The 25,294-nt window shown below is 43.5% G+C and overlaps 1 protein-coding gene across 5 annotated transcripts in view; it reads left to right on the top strand.

Moving 5' to 3' along the window:
- Positions 1-2,038: 2,038 nt before the first annotated feature.
- Positions 2,039-25,294, top strand: part of kcnc2 (potassium voltage-gated channel, Shaw-related subfamily, member 2) — a 57,368-nt gene continuing 34,112 nt past the window's right edge. For 2 of the 5 annotated variants that reach the window (XM_026363012.1, XM_026363011.1), the window contains exon 1: positions 2,041-3,915. In XM_026363012.1, the coding sequence (XP_026218797.1) occupies positions 3,361-3,915 (555 nt within the window). In that variant the 5' untranslated portion in view covers positions 2,041-3,360. Of the gene's footprint in view, positions 3,916-25,294 lie in introns of all 5 variants that reach the window. The other 3 variants (XM_026363013.1, XM_026363014.1, XM_026363010.1) reach the window with 3 other exon arrangements.

Raw genomic sequence — 25,294 nt, 5'->3', positions numbered from 1 at the left:
AGCGGGATAATTTGTTTGTTTACTGTGCTCCATGCTCGTGAATGGAGAGTTTGCAGCAAGAGTCTGCATGGGCCGCAAGACAAAAACTCCCTCCTGTCAGAGCTGCACTTAACTTGCAATTACACACACACACACACACACACACACACACACACACACACACACACACAAAAAAAAACAAATGCTCAAGAGGTGTTGAGCTTTTCTTATGTTTAAAGGGCCGAAATGTTTATAGTGAGTTTAGCAGAGCTAAAGAAAGTAAGAAAAATACTTTGTCATGATTCGAAAAGACTTGTGAAATGGGACCATTTTATATTTTGAGGTTTCAGACGAAGACCTGTCCTGTCGCTCCCCAGATGCCTCCAGAGTCAGCAGGATTGTGTTGTCGGGCCTCTGGGAGGCAGTCCGAGGTATTGTGCTTCATCAGATACGTATAAACCCAGCAGACAGTCTGTGCAGGAGGAGACAGAAAGTTCCGACTGAAAGGGGGCCTCTCGCCTCTCTCTGCCAAGGTCAGTGGAAGTAAGACACTTCAGTAGTTTTAGTTTATGTGAAAGTCAAACTGTGCCCTAGTATCTAGATGTTTATTCTGTCTTTATTGAACAAAATGTCTTCTCCTTCTTCCAGATCAGCTTCTTGTATTTAATAGAAAAAAATCATTTCTGTGACCTAGATTCAGTTTTTCTTTGATAGTGCATCTACTAAATCTCCTACTTAGAAAACACTGAGCATAATCAGATCATACCCGCTTCTCACTGATGTTATTGGGATTTTGAATTCAAACCAGTCAAGGCTGCCTGTCTGGCCTTCAGCCCCCTCTGGGACTGATCTGGTGACTGTACTTGGAGAGGTAAATTGGCTAGTCGAGGATGAGGTCCTTGGCTTTCCAGTAGACTTTCTCCCTCTCTCTCTTTGATAGAGATCAGCAATCTGGCTGCTCTATTTTTAGTGGGGATATTACAGGGAACGATAAGAGAGACTCTGGATTCTGTTTGCTTCCTGTATCGGGCTGTGCAAGGATGGCTGTTTACAGGCAAGATGCATCTTGACCCACTATAGTCCCCAGTATCTGTGTGATGAATGGCGTCATTAGTAAAGTATTAAAGGGGCATCGCACCGCGCTTTTCAGAATTTTCCACCTGCTTCATTTTAAATTGAAATGGGAAGCATCGTGTTCTAGGAGATGATTAATGTAACCACAGTAGACAGTTTTTCCAAGAGTTTGTTTACTGGCCGACCTCAGCTGACCTCTGCTGGCGATCCAGTAAAGTCAGCCTCTTTGTAAACCTCCACTGGAAAATGATGTGATGTTTCTCAGTGGCTGGCAGCAGCAGATCCCTCTGTCCACTACTCTTGTTCATACTGACCACTTCCCTAAACTCTGACAATGACAGTGTTTGGGGGCTAATATCCATAGTCTTTACTCAAAAGTTGTGGATCTAAAGCTAATATGAGGCTTCAGTTGGTGCATGTCTTCCAGAGTTAAATCCCATGTTTCCCTGGACAGCACAGAGACTACATCCAGGCCATATAGCACCCTTGTTATCTATTATTATGCCCGTGTGATATGATCCACTCTGTTATTTCAAGAGACCGTACGTAATTGCAACCTGATTACATTTTCTATTTCCATAATGACCATATGTTCACAATTAACCAACAAGTCGCCAATACGTTAATACTTAGCGTGTCACAATATGAAATTTACACAGGCAACACATTTCTTTTTTCTTCTGCCGTAACATCAGATTTACAGCTTCCTCTTTTCAGCAAAAATATCCCATCTTGCACTTCAATAATCAGCTATGTGAATTCAACGTGACACTTGGCACTTGGTTAAGGTCAGGGGAAGATTGTGGATTGGCTTAATGAAGAAAAAACTTCCCACATTCCCAAATACGATATATTTCGCAGGTTTAAAGATGTGGACATTTACCCAGCAGAGAGGGTCTGCTTTAACATCCTGCCGCTGTAGCTTGTAGTTGTTTTGCTCAAACTATATTTGGGATTACAAACCAAGTGGTTTGAAGAAAAGTCCTTTTATGAAGATCAGATCCATTCATATTTATGTGATTTCAACCCTTTGCTTTCTAAAATAAGTCTAGTTTTCACAGCTGGACAGCATATAAATCACTGAAGAAGTGAGGTGTTTCACTGTTAAGTGGGTTATTACTATAATGGTCATGCAATTTAAGTTACAGCAAAGAAAAACCCCTCAGCAGCAAATGTGATCGAGAAGATGAGTAATTAGGTTACTCAGGGGTTACAGTTTTACATGGCAGCCTTACAACGGGGAATAATGATGCATAATTATAGGCAAGAGGCCTCTCGTGTCTTCATGTTGATTGAGCTGTGCTTAGATTCCCTGAAGACGTTTCCTCCTCATGCACTGTGGAGAGCAGAGCCTGTCAGATGACGTGCCCACAGGCAGACAGCTGCTTTTCTGTCCTTATCCGCAAAACCCTGTGGTTTTCAAAAGCACCGGGACGCTCAGTCACTGATGGCAATAGAGCTCGGCTGGGTCTGGATATTTGTTCGTGACCATTCCCTGGAATTGTAAGGGTCCTTGTGAATGGGATTCAAACTGAAAGAAACATTTGAGTCAGGAGGTAGTGTAGCTGTCGTGTTCTGTGTTCACTATGAATACCTGGAGGATGGAAGTGATATGAGGCCACAGACTTCAAATACTCCTCCTATTATTATTGAATTTATAAAATGGAATCCAGCAGATCACTGGAGCTGTTTTTGTGTCATGTTTCACCACCAGTGGTCCTTCACTGTCTGGCTCCCAACACTTCTTACTTTCATGTGAAACCTTCATCTCAAATGTTGATTGCTACTGTAGCTGCCACATCATTGGAGATGACAGATCAGTGACTTTTCCTAAGTAAGAGAGGCAGCATTGAATTTTTCTTTTTAAAGGAAACACTCTCCACTGTGTGTGGAGTCTTACGCCGATGCGCGGTTGTGCGTCTTGGAGAGGGGCAGGGACGCTGGAGACGCGCAACGGCAGCAGCAGCAGCAGCAGCAGCAGCGCAGTCTATTTGGAGCCACCGGTTGAGATCATTCAACACTCCCGGAACAGTGACTGTCTGGACGGACTGTGGGATACACACCGACGTCCTCCATCACCAACAGAATGATCCAGAACAAACGATGGACCCCATCATCGCCACTCTACACAGCGACGACAGCATCGGATGAGTGAAGTCGGACAATGCTGCGCATCACGACCGAATCCATGGAGCTTGTTTGAACAGGACTGTGGGTGTGTGTGCGCGCGTCGGGCTCGCCGTTACCTCCGGACTGCACTCGCCAACTTCCCCCCGCTTCCCATCAAGTCATGTCTGAAACAGAGCGATGGGCAAGTTTGACGACAACGAGAGGATAATCCTCAACGTCGGGGGCACGAGGCACGAAACCTATAAGAGCACCCTGAAGACCCTTCCGGGGACTCGCCTGGCCCTGCTCGCCTCCGACTCGGACATCGACTCCGTGCTGGATCAGCTGCAACAAGTCCCCGGCTTCATCGAGTACAACGCGCGGACCAACGAGTACTTCTTCGACCGCCACCCGGGCGTCTTCGCCTACGTGCTCAACTACTACCGGACCGGGAAGCTCCACTGCCCGGCGGATGTGTGCGGACCGCTGTTCGAGGAGGAGCTCTCCTTCTGGGGCATCGATGAGACGGACGTGGAGCCCTGCTGCTGGATGACATACCGGCAGCACCGGGACGCGGAGGAAGCTCTGGACGTGTTCGAGCTCAACGTGGACAACGGGGACGAGGACGACGAGATAGGGAAGCGGCTCGGCATTGAGGACGTGGCCGCCGACGGTAACATCAGCCTGTGGAGGAAGTGGCAGCCGGTGATCTGGAATCTATTCGAGGATCCCTACTCCTCCAGGGCGGCGAGGGTAAGGGCGCACGGCTGGAGCGCACACACAGTCACCCCCAATGCACGCACATCCTCCGCAGCGCACACTGCACCCAGCCCATGTGGATGAGTTATTGTAACGCAAACATGTTGCAGGAAGGACAACTTCCAGTGTTTGCGCTAAAGAGGGAGAGGATCATTACTTTCAATTCAGGTTCAACCACTCTGACGCTGATGTGAGAACAGGTGCTGCTGCTCCCACCTGTCAGGAGCACACAAGGTGTTAACACAGTCGGGATGGGTATTCATAGCAGCAGCGGTGCACTTGAAATGTGTAGGCCTGTGCCAAACAGAGGTCATAGCCTACATTTGTTGCAGCCGGGTTCTGTTTATTTTAGCTGCGCATCCTATATCTGTCTGTCTTCACGTTTCCCTGTGGCACAGGCTTTGTTTGTGGGGTTACAGCTCTAGAAATGTCACTTCAGCAGTCACATCATGTTAGTATCCTACTGAGATCTCATTCAGTGCATTCATGTTTCATAATTAGGTTTATTAATGGCTTTTCACAGTGCACAGTTTGAACTAAGAGCTTTTACTGTGTCTGGAGTGCAAAAAAACACATGTTAAGAGTTAAGATTGAGCATCTCAGTGGACAAAAGTGATCCATATGTTCTGAAATAGAAATGATCTGTGCAGGACAGGAGCTCTGTCGAGCTGCCCCTCGGGCTGCAGGTGAATTGGAGTTAATGGGGAGGGAACTGTTCCGTCACTGGCAATCTGAAGTGTCACTGCTGGCTATGATGTCACCTGGAGATGGAAATGAATGCACAGCAACAGCTACAGGAATGCCTTCATGATATCACAGGCGTGTGTGTGTGTGTGTGTGTGTCAGGTCAGTAGGGGTGATCACAGCAAGCAAAACCTGTTTCAGCGTTCCTGTGGGTACCTGACTGCAACTTATCCTTCGAGTGGACCACAGTAGCAAGTAAAAGAAGCAGCTCACGGTTTGATTTGTGCTGTGATTACATCATTCCTCCTCTTCATTGTCTGCAAGTGCCTGTGTGAACAGGGTTACATAGACTTTTCTATCAGGTCGAAGGAAATAATACAGCAGCGTATTCAATTAGGAAATATGAATCCAGTCACGAGCACTGTTGAGCGTTCTTCCCACATTAGCTCTCGCACAATCAATCACGTTGAAATGGAAACTGATGACCAGAATATTCTGCTCATCATCTGTTGTTTCCTCGCGTTCATCCACCAGATTTCACTGGTGATTTCTTGGAAGTTATTCTTGGCGATTACCCTGCTGACTGAGGCGCTAACTGAGATGTAACAGAAGTAAATATTGAGTTAGTTTTCCAGCGATGCCTCGCTGGCAGAAGGGGAGCTGATGGAGCTGAATGCTTGTGTTTACTACACGCATACATCTGTCTCCCTGTACCAACAGTCGAGCGGCACAGTAACAAAGTCATGCCACGTCTTTCTTTCACCAGCGCCTCTCTGTAGCATGTGTTTGTTTTTTTTTTGTTTTTTTTAGAAATGCCTTCAGATCTCTGTCATCTCCATGTGAACTGCGTTCCCTGATAGTCAACGCAGATATTTCTGCTTTTAATGAAGGCCTATTGGATTACACACAAGACACCGGAGAAAGTGTGTGTGTGTGTGTGTGTGTGTGTGTGTGTGTGTGTGTGTGTGTGTGTGTGTGTGTGTGTGTGTGTGTGTGTGTGTGTGTGTGTGTGTGTGTGTGTGTGAGACAAAGACATAATGCAGGGTGTGAACATGAGTGTGTATGTGATTAAAAGAAGGCCCTCAGCGGCTATAATCCACCCCCCTGACGAGGCCCCAGGAGAGAGTAATGTAGAATAATCCTCTGTGGAAATGAAAGGTGTCAGTGGAAATCTCAGTCCTCTAACACAGGTTTACCTTTGACCCTGACATCACAGCGCTGACGGTATTAACTGTGAAGTGCTCTTAAACTGCACAAAGACCATTCAATAGAGCAGTGAATGAAGACGTGGATGATGTACGTCCTCTGCTCGGCGCCCATCACGTGGCATCGATTTATATATCGTCATATTGCGGGTGCTGCAAACATCACACAGGCTTCCAAAAAAAAAAGATCGGCCGACTCTTTACTGCAAGTCAGAAGTTAGATCAAGTGAAAGAATGAGGAGAAAGAGAACTTCAAGAAACAGTTTTCTACTCAGAACGTAGAAACACTGAAGGCAAAGTGTGCTTTCATTGCTCTGAGGCTGGGACTCTATCAACTTGTACACTCCAGTGTTAAATTTTCACTCTGCCACACTGCAGCAGAACGTGTGAAGTGTGGAGAGAAATGAACAATGATGTCTAGACGGCTCAGTGTCATTATAAACAAATGCAATAACAAGACTAAAACCCATGGTTGACAGTAAAGAATCTGAATGCTAGCAGGGGGTTATGGGAGTTGTGGTCTGAATTTAGCAACAGCGTGACAGCGCACCACTCCTCTTCATTCATTAGGAGTGTAATCAGTGACGTCAGACAACAACTCTGTGTCAGCTCGGCTGTTAGTGTCTGTCAGGAAGGCCTCCCTGTTTGTTTCTCCAGGTAATCTGAAAACCCCCAAAAGTCTGATTCCCTCCTCCTAACCGACTCATCCACGAGTGTTCGTGTGCCAGCAGTCAGCAGTAGCAGGCGTGTTTCTCTGGACTCCCCACGCTGTTTCTATTGTTGTAACCATCCTGTTCTCCGCTCCCTCTCAACGCTGCCTCTTTAATCTGCATGCAGTATGTTTTACCAGTGGCTGTCGGTGTGCTCACTTGTCTGTGTGAATTTCTCGTAGACTTTTTTTCTGTTTCTCATGATTGTTTTTTCTGAAAAGAAGGAGAAAATCTGACTGTTTTCTATGTGTGTAGGTGTGTGTATGTGTCTTCTCCTATGTGTTAATCTGTTTGTTTGTCCCTCTCATGTCTCTATAGTTGGCCATTTCTGGATTTGGATGGTAAAAAAAAAAAAAAAGAAGACAGGAATAAATAACACCCACCACCTTCTTCATTTCCCATATCTGCGCTCTGAGGCAGAGGTTTTAGCTGATGCCTGACTTTGTAAACCCCCCCCCCACCCCGCCACAGCACTTCACCCTCAACACCCCCTCATCCTCCCCGTGATCTCATCTGAGACTGCAGCTTGCTTTCTGCCACTTAAGAGGTTAAAAACCCAAACCGTCTGGGTGCTGCCTGCTGCACGCCTGAAGATACCAAATCCAGGCTGCACGCTCAGCCTGCCTGTTGTCATGGCAACATCATTGCTCATCACCACAGCCTGTTTTCATTGAGATCTGTCCGGTGCGTGTAACTGATTGATTTCAGAAACCTGCTCAACCATGAACCCTTATTGCTCAGTAACCCATTGTGTGCTATCTTGTTAGTTTTGGGGCAGTGATGCAAAAAAGGATGTCGGAACATCTCTAACACAACTGATCCACGTGTGCATGTCTCTTTAACTGCTTTCTTATTGTTGTCAGAGGTGATGTGCTTCAGCTTCATTACTTTCTGCCTCCGTCTAACTGGAGCCACAGGTGGACGAGGGCCTGTCCACCCCATCAGAGCGCCCTTCTAAAACGCACTGTGTCAGAGTCCGAGGTTGAAGCCAGGAAATGAGGCTGATCTGCTGCAAGCAGACGGCGAGGCATCATTGAGTAAATAGAGTCTGACGTGTAAACAGCACGCTGGGTAGGAGAGCAGGGGCAAATAGCAGGCCGAGCGTGGGAGGTGACGGCACGCCGCTGGGCATGTTTGTAGCCGCTGCCAGTCACATTAATCTGCCCCGCCAATCATCTTCCTGTGCTGCTTTGGTAACTACAATAGCTCAGTGTACAGGAGGAGTGCAGAGGGTGGCAGCTATGGTAATTAGGAGAGAGGCTGGAAAGAGGAAGACTTTCCTATGAGCAGTTATATTTGTTATAGGTGTAGTTGTTACTATGTACTCGTCACTGTAAAGTTCATTCAGCACAGTGTGTCCAACGTGCGTCAGCAGTTCTCTTCGGTTAACTTCTTCCACAGTGACAGTAGAAACATGTGAATGTAATTTCTGTGACATCACCTGTGATCGCGTTAGGGGAAGTTTTGAATTCTCCACATACTGTAGGTGCAACTTGTTGTTGGTTTGTTCTCTGACGTTATCATGGAACCTTAGGGCTCTTTCATAATATACACAAGCTATTTAAGGCCACACAAATATTTTATATACTTGGAGAATGTGCATCAGTTGATGCCAACCCAGTCCCCTGAACATCACATTAGAATGCAACTAAACTGCAGCCACAATTCAATTTTTGTAGAGAAAGTTCATATTTTGGTTTAAATTCTTCCCCGAGCCTTAACTCATTGCTGTTAGTTTGTTAACCATAAAATACTTTTAACACAAAACCGGACGTTGAACTGCATGAACAGATATTTTTGCAGAAAAGAAAACTGGATGTTGCAGATCACATGGTTTGATAGACAAAAATCCATTGTAGTATTAAGGGATTTACTTGTTATTTACGTATAATTACGTTTCCCACAAAAACATGTGGTTGCAGGACACTGAGTTGTCTTGGTGCATGGAAGGCGGATTTTTACCTGGGCAAAACCTACAAGTGACCACAATAACAAAACTGCAGTGTATATATAAAGGTTTGGTGAATGTGAAATATTAGTTTAGCCATGACTGTGTTTTATAAATATGTTAAATCAGTTAGCAAAGCAGATATCCCCCCAACAACAAAAGGAGAAAGGGCAGGAAGGTGTTTTTGTCGGCACACATTGGAGAATAAGAGCAGCCTGTTGTATAGTTAATGAAGGGGGACTTGTTCAGTATGCACAATCGGACTCCATGACTCGCAGTTGCTCGCTATATACAGCATCCCGTCTGGCCTTGTTATCTCTGTCTGGCGTGGCACACGCAAACGGACATGCACGCACTCAAACACCCAAACGAAGGCCGCGCCCACTCCCTCTCCCTTGCAAAGGGACTTTTAAATTATTCCGCAGCAGATTAAAGCGCCAGATTTACCTGATGACAGGGTTACCGTGAGGCCTTAAACAGGGTCTCTTGAACAGACTCCGGACCTTTGAAACAGAATATTGACAACAAATATCACACAAATAAACGGTGGTGCTGGAAGGTTTGCAAGCTCTTTAGAATTTCCCCTATTTCTGCAAATACACGAGTCACAGCATGATCCGATTTTCAAATCCTAATACGAGATAAAAAATGTATTCATTTATTTACTCATGGTGTAAAATAATCCAATCTCATTATGGAAACTTTTAGTGAGGTTTAAAATAATGGATGGCAAGCCCCATCATATAATGTCATATTTATGCAGAAATGGAGAAAACTGCAAGGGCTTCACAAACTTTTACTGGCTGCCGCATACAGAGATGTTCTGGTTTATACAGTATGTAAGCAGGGAAGACTACGTTGTACTCTGGTTGGCATGATATGCATTTGATTCAGAATGATGCATTTTGCAGCATGAGATGAGTGCATGTATAAATTTCCGTCCCGACAGGACTCCTCTTTGTCTCATTAAAGGCTTCAACAGGTGTTAATTCAACAGAGCAGCTGACAAGAGTGGCGCATTTTATTAACCCACTTCCACCCTCTGTCTTCCTGCAGCATCCAGGCTGGGCTCCTACAGGTGCACATTGAGGGGGAGGTGGGGTAACAGTATAAGGGTTAGTCATCAGGTCATGTGTCTGTTGTGGAAATGTGTGGAAACAGTTGTTGGTGTGACAGTCGCCTCAAAATGGAAGACATGGTGGGTGGTTTATGCAAAATGCACATGACTCAGTATTAGCCATATTGGATGCACTCTGTTGCTCAATTTGCAAACAGAAACTGGTGTCACGATGAGTAGAGACTGCGAGGAGCTCTGCTGCAAGTGGAACAGATCAAAGAGAAGGAGACGTGTCTTGTACTTTGATGTCCGTCTCAGCAGGAGAGCGCCCTGAAAGGTACTGGATTATAGATACACTTCAGAGTCAGAAGTGCACTTAGATAGTGGTTAGATGAGAGTTACAGTATGTATCATGCATTTATGGATGCAATGGCGTGCATGCTAAAGGTGTGCTCCTCCCCATTACCTGCCAGGAGTGGCCCCAGTTTGGCCCCTGGAGCTCTGTGGGCTTGCAGCAGACGTGCCGCGTGTTTGGACTGAATGCTGAATAATTAATTCTTATCCATTCACTCTAAAAGATTGAGTGCCTCCCAAGGACAATGGATTTACTGAAAGTTCTTCTCTCTGGCACCGATTGTACAACCCCGAGGCTCGCACATTAAAAGGTAATTAATAAATCAGACTTTCAGCATGATTTGTGCTTCTTGACTCTGCGGCCCAGCTGGCTGACTGCGGCGGAGTCGCTGTTCCACAGAGTGTAGAGTGGATTCAGTGAGAGCAGGTTGAGTTTGAATGTCTCATTTATTTTCCATTAATTCTATTCAGTAGATTGAATGTTACATTTTTCCCCCCATATTTCTCAATGTGTTCCAGAATTGAGGACAAGAGATGGATCGTTCCAGTGAGCATAGATTTTGTGAACACACCATTTTAATCTTACTTCTGGATCCACTGACAATATCACTCATTGTTTGCAGCACAACAAACATTAAACACTATAAAAACTATACATATCAACTCTCTTTTGCCTGGGTTGGTAGTCTACCATCATTGCCTGCAACCTGGTTCCCTTGGTTGTTCATGTCTTGTTGAAACCTGCTGCCTGTTCCCGCAGGAAGAAAAATGAGAGTGAAACAAAACATTAAAGCAACAGGTGGTAAATAAAGATGATAAAATGCTCTGAAAAGCTTGGGGCAGCTGTGAGATCTTAAAAAAAATAATTTCAGTGTTATAGAAACTGTTAACTGGTATGTATGTATGTGTGTGTGTGTGTGTGTGTGTGTATATATATGTATATATTATAATATCAGGGAGTGGGAGGCCTCAGCAGAAAACGGTGGACTACTCATAAGTCTGGCACTAGCTTAAGTTGCATATTGTAACTGTAACAAAATGTTTTGTGTATGAAAGTACCATTTTGACTTGTCAGTGATGTGCACTTACTGTCTAAAAAAATAACCCAAATCTTCCAGTCTGTCTGTTTGATATCCCGTTACTTAGCAGCTGAAGGCTGATGTAGTCTTTTGTCATCCAAGCCACAAACTACTGCAGAAAGTATTCACCCCTGCAAAAGATTAACTCACATTTGGTAGGAAGGCAGCAACAGAGACTTCCAGACTTCGCAGACAAAGGTCAGGCCACATTTTCATGGAGGTGTTTATACCCAGCACCATCTTATTTATATGCTAACAGTCTCATTTATAACATGGTAAGCTCCTGGGTGACAGCAGACAGCCGAGCTATTCCCACAGCTTTTATTGGGAAATAATCCAACCCCTACCCAACCTCTGTAGGCACAGACAAGGGTCAAACTGCAAACTGAAAATGTCACTTCAGCAAGCAGATGACGGGGGCGTGACTTGCACAGAGAGTTGTCATGTTGTAATGATGGTGGCTAGATGTGGGCTGTCGCGCTCATATCCTCTAAATAAAGATAAAAAGTGAAGCTGTATATGACATCAGTGCCAATCGAGGTTAGGTTATGTTACTGTTATCATAGTCAAATACTGTGCTTCAGAGGGAAACAACATGAAATAACTCTTGCACCTTGGAGACCAGAGTCGAGCACTACGTTGCTATGGAAATGTAACTGTAAATACTGTTAATGGAGCTTCTTTGAGAACTGTCAGGGTTTTTTTTCTGGTTTTTGATGATGGCATATGGTAATGCCGGCTCCGCCAGCCTGATATCGACTGCAGTCAGTAACAGAAACCTCCCAGGAGATCATCTCGTGGAGAAGAAAGTTAACTGTATGAAGGATCGGTGGATTGCCTCCGCCCACTAATACACATAGTCAGGCATATAGGAGATCGCAAGGACTGTTTCCTTATACTTCCTTACAAAGTTCTTCAAGAAATCCACAAATACACAATACATAGAAGAGATTTTCCCATGCTAATAGATGTTAAAGATGTGTGTATGAGTCACGGTGAGTGAGGAGACTTTTAAATGTAGTAAACATGAGCTGCCTTTGAAGATGAACTTTTAACAAACTGAACTTCTTCCAGTCCAGTCCGTTTCACTTTCCCTCGTGGGACTCGCAGCTTGTTTGATTTGATGCCGAGAACATTGTCGGGTAAACCTCATGCTCTGCTGAACAATCCTCTCTCTCTCTCTTGAAACTCCATTCACACAACCATGTGGTTTAAAGTGTACAGTATGAAGTGTTTTATAATTAGAACTGAGTGAAATCTGTTTTGAGGAAAAATATTCCTTTAAATTGTCACTAATATTTAAATGATGCAGAGAACTCCTCTGTGGTACAATTGTGGAAGTTAAGGGGTAAGAAACTGGTTGGTGTTTAGGTTATTGTGTACAGCTATGACTCCCTACGTTAATTTTATAGAGGCTTTAAAGACGTTTATTATAGCCACTATAACATGACTGACACCAAGCAGGAAAAAAATTTCTTTATATTTCTTAAGTACAAGAGAGAAAAGAAGAATTCCTTCAGTGGGGATCAGGGCCTGTGGTCTGAGGACACTGTGTGCTGAACATATTAAATAAAGAACGCTACTATACCTTTGATTTATTTTTAATACAACTGCAACATGGTTGTCTATCCCTACGAGACATGGCGAAACCAAGCTGTGTTGTGGAGTAACAGTACAGCTCTGTCTATGGTTTCAACTGGAAGGCAATTAATGGTAATACTTAGATATCTCAGTGATCAGGAGGAAAGGTCTACATATATATTTCTACTACAAAATCATCCAGTGAAAACCTAAATCTTAATACGGATGAAAGCTGTTTTTTTGCTTCAGTGCCAGCATTTAAATTAGAAGACTATGGAATTACATTTCAGAAAGGCTTCAAGAGTTACTGAAGTGAGAGTGAGCTGACCCTAACCCCGCACTGCAGCGCTGGAGTCCCTCTCCGCCCGAGCCTTCCACTATGGTTCACTGATACCGCCTCGGCGGAGCCAATCCCATTAGTAATTCTCTACTGGATTTAAGCTCCCGGGGACCCAGAGGATCCCTCAGACCCGTGCAGCCCTCTCCTGTTCGACGCGCTCGCAGACAGAAGAAGATAGTCACGCCTGGGTGCATTTGCTCTCCAGTAAAAACCTCCAGAGGTTTGCTTGGACAAAGATATAGCAGAGTACCGTCTCTGAAGGAAGAGGTTAAAGGCCCCGCGTCTGAGGAGGTTTCATTCTGCTCAATATACTGTACGTTTGCAGCAACTGTTTATGGAAGACAGGCGTTGTCCACGGTGGATGATGATGATGATGATGATGATGATGATGTGTCCGATTCCTCCTCAGTGCGTTTCATACTTGAAGTAATAAATTTGCTTCATGGAGTGAAACTCAAACTCCAAATGTAGTAAAATGTGGGGGCAATAGTTTAATCCACTGAACTTTATGTAAATGTGCAGCATGCTCTGCACACAAGAACCAATCCATTTGACCAAAGAGGCTTCCACCAAATAAATACACCGACTCTCCATGCGTGTCTTCTCAGAACATATTAATGTCAGGATTTCTTAACTTGCATGCCTCCTCTTTCTCTCCACCTATCAGGACTCTGACAGCCTGGAGGAAGGACAGAGAATGCCTCTGTAGTAGCCGGTTGATAAAGAAGCAGGGTTGAGAAGTGAGAAGCCTCATTAAGGTAACACAAGGTTTTCGGAACGCAACGAAACAGAGATAATGAGACTCTGAAGATAGGGTCGTACACAAACGGCATTTTGCTGGAATGGAAAATCAAATAGTGTTAGTAGAGAAACTGACAGGTAGATTGATAGGAACACTTGAATACTATTTAAAGTGGCCATATTATGCTTATTTTGGGGTTTATATTTTATTCTGGGTCTTCGTTGATACAAGTTTCAAGTTAAAAAAATGCAATTACATGTTATGACCCCTTTAAGGTTAGCCTTGGGCAAAATAATTAAAATCAAATAATGCAAATCTGTGAATCTGCGTCTTCCACAGCGCCTCTGCAGGTGCCAAATTAGACGTGTACTGTACAGTACAGTACATCAGGTGTGTTTACTGTGGGGGCAGAAAAGGAAGAGCAAAAACATGACGGTCCCACAGGGCTATTCAGCTCTGGCAGGACATGATTCATTACTCACCTGCCCCTGATAGAATGTGAGCAACAGCCTTTCTTTCTAGAAATCCCTAGTTCCCTACGCTGGTCACTGGTTTGGCACTGATTAAATATCTCATGAGAGAATGAAGATACAGCGATTTGGTTCTTAATTTGACATTGTTCCCACGGGCTACAGTTGAATTGAAAGACAGATTAGCATTTGTCCAGACTGGGAACAAAAACTAACTAACTAACTTTAGAGGGCGACTGGTGTTTGGACGTAGACCTGTCAGTAAAGTTTTGGATCATAGGTAATATGACATTAACTACAAGCCACCAAGTCGAACTGTGTGTGTGTGTATCACCCATTCTTCCTGTTGTCTCCACCCTTCTCTCTCTCCTTCTTCCTCTGGTCACGACTCCATGTGGGTCTTTGTCCACATTTTGTGGGTCTCAGTGCTGCACACACCGGTGACTGAAATAACATAAATTTTTGGGTCAGCAGCAGTTTATGTGTAATTAAAAAGTGACCTGCTTCTGCTTCTGGAGCAAACCACTCAACAAAAGTGATTAGAACGTTTAACTGTCACAGGCATCTTCTGCCTGTGTCCAAAAAGTGATTTTGTCCTTAAATTCTCCCATGTGTTCTGTTTATGTGCAGATATGACTCATAGTAGTCAGTAACATGAGTATCATCCTTAATATCAGCCTTTGCTGGTGTCAGTGGGAGTCGAGTAAAAATCATTAATTTCAAAACATGAGTAGGAGAAACACGTAGAGTGAATAACATCAATTTTATAAAAACTGCTCTTCTGGGCGTGCGTTAGTCGTAGTGTAAACATTTCACAACCTAAAGTGATGAGAAGTGGCGACGAGAGGTTTTCTGCATGTGTGTCAGAGCACAATGCTGATTCACTCCCACACCAGCAATTTGGTGGTTGACTCACAAATCTTGAGCGTTGCGGGAATCGAGCCGGGACTGTGAGAACATCACCCGGGGCGCTGTTCCACAAATGACTCCAAAATTAATCTCATCTGTTTGGTGATAACGCTCGAAAAGTCATCGGCGGTACAAATGCCTTCATTTAACCCAGTGACGTCCAAGCATATGGCACGCAGAGATCCAAGCGGCTGCAGGTCACTTCGCTGTCTGGCTGAAGGTTTTATCATCAGTGAACTGACGATAGACTGCACAGATGTGTGCGTTGGCTAATTTATTAGTTAGTTGTTAGTTGTTAGTTGTTGTTGTTTTGTGTTTGCCTATTAACCTAAATTGGATTCTTTGTGGTAGAAGCGATTTTTGGCTTCATATGGATCTAACATATCGTCAGTCTGACTGTTCCCCCACCTGTTCTTCAATACTGTCCTGCCACAGTTGACCTGAATTCTGTGGGAATCGGATCAGCTCGACATCGAGGGGTAACCGAGCATCCGCTCCCGCAGGCCGAGGAGCCATTTTAAGAGCTTGACTTGGGCGCCGCTCGAGCGCAAGAAACGCAAGCCTCTCGTCGGCGTCGCCTGCCGTTATCCAAGGACAACTACGCCTCTCACTGCTCTGCAGATGGAGGATGCTCACCCCGTGTGTGTAAGAGCAGATGCACGCCACTGTGTGCCAGCCCAGTAATGCCTCGTGGCATGTGAAATATCTTAAATTACCACTGCTGCTTACTGTCAGGGAAGAGGAGCTTTTTAAGTCAGGAAGCGTTTCAACTAAACGGCTGTTTAATCTACCTCCTAGCTTCACAACTCAATTCAGTGCAGGTTAACTCCTCTTAACACAGCTGTGCATAAAAATGCAATTCGACACTTAAAACATCCTGTTACAATCACAACAGGGGCAGTGCCACCTTTGGGCCTCCCTCTGGTTCGAGTCTGACATTTTTAGGAAATCTAGTCTATGACACTAAAGACTGCACCAGGGATCTGATATTTTCATATCATAGTTTCATGGACAGGGGGGGGAAAGAAACGATGAGAAGGAGTGAGGAAGAAGACAGCAGGAAGGAGCTGAGGGGGAAAAACAGCAAAGTCACTATGTGTCTTGAGTTTTATCTCAATTACCTCAGATATCACATTTAGGTGCTGAACATGGTCTGATTTTGAGGTAAACACTTTGACTTTGGCAGGAGCAAAAAAAAAAAGCCAGAGATTAAGACGTTCTAAAGTGTCAGTGACGCAGACTGCAGCTCAAGGTTGTTAGGATATTAAAGGCAGCGTGTTTCACCTAACAGGCTGCAGCAGGTCGCAGGGTTCACGGAGTCCAGCTCCTTAGGACTGATGCAAATAGCTGTTCCACATTGAAACATAACGACACGACGAGGACGTCCAAAACTGACATCTGAGAGCTGTTTGTGCAAGGCCGACTGGAGAATGACCTACTGTGTGACCTAAAAACATATGAAGACCTCATCCTTCTTTTTAAACAAGCCATTTAACATTGGTTACCAACTTACTAACTTTATTATTGTTAGTTTTTTCAGGGATGAACTGTGAAGAGGCCAAAACAGCCAAATTACATTTGTCCTGATAATCTGCCTCGCCTTTGTTTTGGTTAAATCAAGTGAATTGTACCTTTATTTACCTTTATTTTTATTTTGCTGCAACAGAGTTATTAGTGTGAGTTAATTATAATGTTTAGATCCACTCTAATAAGGATACTTTAGTTAGTCAAAGTAGAAGTAAATTATGTGGTGATAGCAGCTTAGAAATAATATTTTAACCCCATGTTTTTATGTTCTCATTATTCAACAGGTCTTGGGTTCGTTTTGAGTTTTTGAGCAGCAATTAGCCATCCTGGCTAATCACAGATGGTTAAGAACTATATGAGCGTCTAGCTAATAGATCTTGCTCCACAATAGTGGAGCATAACAACCAGAATCAGCCCAGATGCGACTTGGGTCGAGGACTATATAAGGGTAGGGGTTGCTGTCACTGCAGAAACCATAATTGAAGTTCGATGCCGTTCGGCAATTGTGAGACTGCAAACATTACAAGTGTGGACCATTTAGTGCAATATCGTTCCACTATTTATGCAGCAGGCAGCTATGGGAGTAAAAACAATCAGGCGCTGTGTGAGATCTGCAGATTGTGCACCGGCTGCAGTGTCAGATTTAAATGCTGTTGTGTGTCTGCCTGTTCTCACAACCCAGCATGTAAATACAAGCCTCTCCTCTGTAGCACCCTCGTATTCCGCCCTCCTCAGACACAGGCAATTATGCTATTCACTCTCTGCCAGGCTCTGCCTCGAACCATGACTCTCTTCCCCCATTAGAACTCACTTAAGCAGCCGGTGGAGTTGTGGAGAGGGTCTCGTTTTTCTGCGCGGACGCGCGCACACGCACGTGCACACACTTACACTTAGACTACTATAAGTATAAGTGGCCTTCCAAATGCTGAGAAATCTTAATGTGAGTGAGAGTCGGAGAAGCTCCATCTTCATCTTGTATCACTCAGCTCCTGCCCACTTCAGCTTCCCGCACCTCTTTAAATTACACACAAGAAGGTTTCAGACCTATCTGCTCCCTCCTCTTCTCCAATTCCTCTTTTTGAGTCACGCTGGGTGATAATTGTGGTTGTAACTTACATCTTTCATCGTCATCTTCATTTTGTTCGTAGTATTATTGCAGCATCTATAGTAGTAATAAACAAATGGAATCTGACTCATTGTAGTATTACAATCAACATGGAATTATGAATGTGTCTGTCCGTAAGCCATCGCTGTCTCTATCATGTGAAGCGACTCTGTTCTCCCTTTTGATCTTTTGCTCCCTGTCTGCGAGCGCGGAAAGCAGGAGGGCCGTGGCATCGGAGGAGCCCTGCCTTGACGCCATCTGTGCAGCTCTGGCTCTCCACGCTCACCGTCACATGATGACACTAATGTCACCGCGTGGCCCACATGCGTGCCTTGACACTACATACACGTTTACGGTACACATAAACTACATTTACATTAACCACACTTGGCAGATGCTCTACCTGCAGTGTCTCTGCATGAATGATTAAAATAACTCATAGCTGATGGGTGGGAGGGAGAAACCAAAGCTTTGACCTCAATGTAAACATACATAAGAATAACCTGTGTTTGTATGTAACTTGTATTAGTATTGGAAGCACTATTGGGATAGTTTGGATTGATAGGTTGACACTGATTGTTCTTGGATCTGTTTTTTTAGGTGAGCCCCTCTTATATTTGGAAATGTATTTATTCTAGTGTTCACTGGTCTTTGTAGAATCCTAAGTTTGAATAATTTGTTCAAGATCCTCAAAAGCCTCATCTGCACTTATTTATTTGTATATTCTGTAATTTCTGGGTGATTGTCGCTTATCGTTGTGAGGTGAAGTGCTGAACAGCTATTGCACAATAAAGAAGGCACAGACAAAACACCAGTGTTGATATGTAATTTAGACTAAAATACAAGAAATTCCTGTGAACTTTGGTGCGCCGTCCTTTTTTATGTATGAACCAAATTGTAGTAGCCACTGCATGTGCTTTTGGGATGGTCTAAGAGAATCTAAAATATCCCTTGTGACAGCAGCGTGACACACAAATTGTAGTCCTTTTCTGTGAAATTGATTGGTCATGTGTGTAGAGGCGCGAAATGTCCCTTAAAAGCCCTTTCCTCATTCTTTACACAAATCGCTTTTCTTGTAATTGCAGCTCTATGAATTCCTTTCAAAGGGATTCAAAGGCTGGTCAGAAAGTGTGCATCGTTCCACATTTTCCGGAATTGTGCAGAGGTGATGAGAGAGATGCCACAGACACAGAATGCTTTGAGAGCAAAGGGGTAACTCCTTACTTGAATAAATATTATAAACTGGTCATTCAGTGTGATATGCTATTTATTTTCAGGGTGTCCCTCTTAGCGAATATGAAGGGTGAATCATCATTATCATATGACTCAGCATTAGTGTCCCATTATAGTAAAACTTGTCAATAATATTGTACAATCCTGAAACACTGAATGCTTTAGTATGACGATATTGGATCCTGGTTACATGTGATAAAGGACCCACATACATAACCTTGAAAGCACCTTGCTTATATTCAGCAGATGTTTGGTTTTGCAATAAATCACGGACTCCCCGTCCTCTTTGCCCTGAGTATGAGCATTAGTGCAATCTGCCGTGTGACCTCAGCTGATTTTGTTATGCGCGGCTTTCCAACTGTGACAAACTGCAGGCTGCCACATGTAAGCACGTCCCTCCTTGAACCCATAAACCCTGGCATTTTGGAGGCGTTTCTGTAGTTATTCCTGGTTCCCCGCTAACAAAGAGTACAGTAGCGCTTAGCAGAGGACTGCAACTTCCATTTTCAAGCATTTCTGGAACAAAGCTTGAGGAGTTTGGTTGACGGTGTTCAACAGACAGAAGTCAAGTGTTTCCAAGTTGCCACTTTTTCAAACTGTACAAACTCTTGCAGCTCATTTGCTTATGTAAGCCACTTACCCTCAAATGTTTCTCTGGGTAAACCATCACCAAAAAAGTCCAAAGCTTTTTTTAAATGTGTACTTTATGTAGTTTTTTATGTGTTGTGACAAGTGAAGTTACTCAGGAGAAAGTGGGCGCAGGGAAGTGCCCTAGGCGCCCTGACATCCAACAGTCCTCCCACTCAGCTGGCAGAGGACCATGGTCGGAAAGGAAGGTTGTTTTCCCAGCAACTGTTAGTGTCCTCCTAGCTTTAACACGGTTTAGTTTCCTCAGCTGTACAAGTTGGATGCCGACCTTAGACCACGCTGCAGTGCTGCAACTGGTTATTATTTGTTATAGTTATTATGTGCAGTACGTTTCACACTTTATCACTTGGCCTGCACTGAACTCAAATAAGGCTCCACAAACTGTAGTGACACACAAATTCAGTTTTTCTCCCCAAAATCAGCACTAATATTCAGTTTTTGTTGAAAATGTTTCATTCAGCTGTATGCTACTGTTGAACCATACGAATCACAACCACTCCAAAACAAATCAAACGAAAAATATAATATCTAAACAAGAATGCTATTGACAAAATGTCTGGTTTTACAGTAAAGGCTGAGGACAACATTAACTTTAAAAAGCACTATAGTGAGTCACATGCAGGAAGTAGCCACTTAACCATCGAAGGAGTCTTATTTCAACCTCAGGTTCAGTGGTTTCTTACCCTGCTACACTCAAATGCCCAAAACAAAGCCAACCTCTTTCTCATTAATGCATACTTTAAAGATAGAATTACACTCCTGGCTCTGGGCTAAAAGAAGTCAGGTGAGGCTTCTGAATTTATGTTAATGTGTTCGTCCATGTGTAGTGAAATACCAGTGAATTTGCATAGATATTGCTCATTTTCTTTAGAAAATAATGTGCACTGACCATTCAAGATTCTACTGAAGCTGTCACTCATTGTCACTGTAGTAGGAGCTGTGTCTTTAGGTTTCAAAGTGCGAGGAGGAAGTTTTCTTCTTCAGGCCACAATGTCTTTCAGATAGTCTAAAATATTAATGTGTGTTTGATCACAGGTGTGTGTGTGTGTGTGTGTGTGTGTGTGTGTGTGTCAGGACTATTTATAAAGAAGCTATTCTTGGAGTAGGTCTAAAAGGTTGTGGTAAAATAGTGCAAGAGGACAGGGAGAACACTGCAGGGATGAATTGGAACATCTCTTTAATGTAAGAAAAAAGGACCCAAAGACCTAGTTACACCTGAGTACAGAACTGGAGGCGCTTTGCTTTCCATTTCAAGCTTAGTGTATTGTTTACACTGTGAAATTTGCTTCTCCTTTTCATTAAAGCCACCCTCTTTTTATTTGTCCCCTTTATCGTCCTTTCTAGATTAGGGGTCAGCTTCTGTTTCTCTACTATGACCGCTAGATTCGTCTCCGGTTACCTTTCTTATTTGAGGCATTTGCCCTTTTAAGAGGTTTGGAAAAATGTAAACATGATCTTGGTATTAAGAAAAAATGACTCGGAAGATGCTAAATTTCCTATCGTCATGGTAGCTGTCCACTTGGTTGGTGTTTGTGCCGCTTTTATACCAGCCATTCACAGGAGGATGGAGTCAGCTCTGTTGTCATGGAGATGGTGCACTCAGGCAAAGAAATCGGAATAGTTTAAAATTAATGATAACTTAACCCATGACATGTGAAAATGATGCGCTATCCGAGTAGCCTAACTTATTCTGAAAATAACAATGGTCTATGTGATATGTCTAGGTAAAAACCCAGTCAAACCAGAAAATGGCACAACCTCTCCCGGATGTCCAGAGAGTCTCCTGCATATTAATAGTGGCTATGTGACGTCTACAAATTATACATCTTATCCCAGCACTCTTCTTGTTGGAAGCCAGCACATCATTTTCTTTTGTGCATGTTCTTTTATGTAAAGAAAGTGACACCCTCTTTACACACAAGGCGTAGCGCGAGCAGCCTGTGAACAGCAGCACTGCTGTTCATGCAACCAAAACTGCCCTTACACTGCCTTTACTCGCCATAAATGAACCCGCAGAGCAAATATCCCAATGAAGTGAATTCATTTCACTTGGAAATGGGTTGTTTAAAATGCTGGTTTGACCATGCCTTATAGTGACAGTAACTTCATTCTTTAGATAAAGGAAGTGATAACTGACCATAGAGGGTTCAGAGGCTTAAGCAACTTACAGAGATATATATATATAATAATACATTGTGGGTTTACTGTTACATCTTGAATAGATGTCAACTTATGTATTTTGTAAGCACATGTTCATGCTAATCAATGCCTTGTTCTCTCCTCTCCATCTTCATTTTCCTGACTTTAACCATATGAGGGCATCGCCTTGCCCTTCATTCTCCTCCATCCTTGCTCCCCCCACCCCTCTCACTGCTTTAGTCTGTAGTTATGTGTTTTTAGTGTCCCTTAACACAGGCAACGGTGTCAGAAGGGGCTTGTAAAACTGTCATGTTGGGAATGGAAGGCGCCTGGCCCCGAGGAGAGCAATTAGAGCCTCACAAAAGGTCATGTTTTATGGGCTCTTCTTTTAACCCCTCCAAATAGAGGTGATTATGGAGGAGGGTACAATCCAGTGACCTACTGTCACTGGATGCCACAGCGCCTTGTGTTCCCTCTCAACCTGATGCTCCCATAATAACAGTCATGCAGCTTTTTTACTGCTGTGACCGTCACGGCTTCCAAATGTATAAAAGTGTCCATGGCCTTCAGTCTTAAGATGTCTGAAAGGCATTTAGTGACAAGTGACACACCCATTACATCAACAGTCTTATTGGCAACCTGTTTTGTTGTATTATCAGATAAGGGTGGAAGTAGGAATCAATACCAGTGATTCAGGTGCAGTGCAATTAGCCTGTCTGGCAGGTTGGACTGCAAACAAAGATTATGTTTCGGATTACTGCGCTCACTAATCTGTAACTTCAACAGACCTGCATTTGGATGAAAACATAGAGACTTCCAATAAGTGAGATAAAATTAAATAGTAATTTCCTACTAGACAAGCCTGGAATTCTGATCTTACCAGATATTTGACTTTAACTCTTGGCTGTAATATATGGTCATTTTCTGGTCATTCTGTAAAAAAATATGCACTGTTTTTATCATATTTTATTAGGGACTGTGTTGCTTTAATATGCGCGGCACCCTCATTTGTTGCCTCACATTTCACTTTGAAACCAAACCCCTCTCTTCAAAGACTGAAAGTTAGTTCTGAGGTCAAGTCAGTTCGATTTTCTATTTCAAGGAGGGTAGGAAGGAGTTTAAGCCTAAGAAGGGATGCAGTACGAGAAGTTCCTGTCACCGGGATAGAGAAAGAATAGCCACGGGGCTCAAATGTGAACCACATCTGAGCCACTGTGTACTTGTGCCAAGTATAAAAGTGCTACTACAAAATAACACTTCTTTCTTCACTCCAGTCCCATTTCTGGAATGCTCATCTGTCAGCACCTTCTAAACTCACCCGCTGGCCTTTCCATTTAATTCAGGGTCATTTGATGTTTAATCCCACATTGGCAGTGTTTAGCTGGTGTTAGTAATGGACACAATTCTTTCCAGTAAGTCAAACAATAGAAGGAAATTAAAGTGGCATTAGGTAATCGATGAGTGATTTACCGAAATGTACTGACAAAAACAATAATAGAACTAGACCCACTGTATGGTGGCCTGTATTTATTATTATTAAAGAGATGTTCTACATGCAAAAAAGGCCTGAACCAATAAGCTGTCACAGTGGTTAAGTACTTTTAATAGTACAGTAGTAGAATCCAGAGTCCATTTGTTGTGTTGGCACCTTTCTTTCTAAAAAAGACTATAAAGAAGATGATGTTTACTATTACCTGTCCACATTTGCTGTGGTGGCGTCATGGTAAATCAGAAGAGAGACTGAGTGCTCACAAAAAAGGAAAGCCAAGGTCAGAGATCCATTATCCATTTACTAGGGATAGGCACCAGTCGCCACGTAATGGCAGAATATGTGCTGCTGTGCTAAGACAGGTGAATTTGTCTGGGACTGCGAAGGCTGGATTTATTTAAAGCATTCAGGAAAGTCCTCTTGTTAAATGTGTGCATTAGTCAATGCATGAGGATGCCATTAAGGAATTCTGATGCCCCTGTACAACTGGCTAATTCGGGCTCCCAACCTTGATGCAAATAAAAGCTCTAGCAATGTCTCTGTTATTGGAATTGATTATATAAAGCTACAAACTAGCACAAGCATTAGACTCGATCAGTGGGATTTAGTGCTATATAAATTGACTGTACTTTAACTGAATTTAAATGAAATTGAATAAAAGAGAATTCCCAGAAACGTGGTAATTATGATGAAATTCTCCAACTGGTTAGAAAAGTGAACCTCACTCAAAATCATTTAAAGTTAATGGATGAAAATCTCCTCTCAAAGCCACCAGTATGGCCTTTTAGTGGGTTTGAACATTTACACAGGAAGTTAAAACAAGATGTAAATAAATCATGATAAGCACGACAGACATTAGTAGCTAAGCGATTTGTCAGAACAGATTAGGGTGATGGAAGGAGATGGAAAGTTCAGGTGGAAATTGGCTGGAGAGAGGACCTGGTCTGGAAGTGCCTTCAGATCCACTCATGACTGGGTGCAGAATTGCTCTGTAGTTCTGTAAAGCTCACTAGTCGTCATGTATTCCCAGCTTGGTTTCCCGGCTGAGAGCAATGGAGCAGACAGCTTCGCTTGTGGAGGAAGCCGGGGATGATCAGTCAGGAACGGTGAAGAACACCGGGGCAGAAAACACAGACACACCTGGGACCAGCTCGAGTCTGTGCAAGTCTGCTGGTGTTCTCTCTACGCTCTGTGTCTCAATGATTTTGACCTACATTCACAACCTTCTTCCATGAGATGGATATTCTTAGATGTCCACTATCTTTAGAGCGTCATTCTTTAAGGGGCGATCAGAACCCCGTTTCCCCCACAGGTATAACGACATTTCTTTACTTCACATTTATTTGTTCAGTAAGAAAGTGATCTTTGAATCCTAGAAGGATGGACACTTGAATCCCCACTAATGACGGTCATCTTGTGCAACGGCACATTTGAAATCTTTTTGCGCTAAGGAGCTTAAGGGCACTTAAGACAGTTCCTTCTGCTTTGAGCACATAATTAGCTTCAAATGTAGCATATTATTTAAAACCCATTTCACCTCATAAACTTCTGTTGAACTATTCTTTTGGCAGACACAACCATCTTTCCCCTGTCCTTCCTCATTATTCTTCTCCTGAATGTTTTATCTTCCCTATAATCCCTACTGAAATGGTGCGTGTCTCCACGCCGAGCAGGGTAAGACGAGATGTGTGGCCACATTGCTCCAAGTCTGCCTGGCACTGATCCTGCTGGCAAAGCCTTCCTTCGATCTCCTTTGAAGAAGCTTTTGCACACTTTTTAACGAGACAGCGCGGCTCTACTCTTCCCCTAGTCAGCCACACAAAACAGCAAAGATCCCTGTGTTTTCCTAACACACAGCTTGAGGTCTAGATGTATAGCCAGAAATCCTTTTTGTCCTCTTTCAGGTGTTTGTTGTGCTGCTCACGCGGCATCTCTCTCTTTTCCCACCTTCACACCCCTGGAGGCGTGCTGTGGTTTGAATGTGGGTATTTTTAGAACATTAATGAATTGACTTAAGGTGTAAAACGGCTGCCACAGGAGGTCAGACACTGGTCATTTGTCACCAGGATGAAGTAAGCAAGCTTGAAAAACGAAAGTAGCTTTGTTTGGAGTGCCAAGTCATCTCAAGCCAATCTACTGGAACCAGAGGGCCC

This window comes from Anabas testudineus, chromosome 23 (genome assembly GCF_900324465.2).
Source record: "Anabas testudineus chromosome 23, fAnaTes1.2, whole genome shotgun sequence".
Taxonomy (NCBI): domain Eukaryota; kingdom Metazoa; phylum Chordata; class Actinopteri; order Anabantiformes; family Anabantidae; genus Anabas; species Anabas testudineus.
Note: the sequence above shows the minus strand (reverse complement) of the source record. Positions and strands in the feature narration are given on the sequence as shown.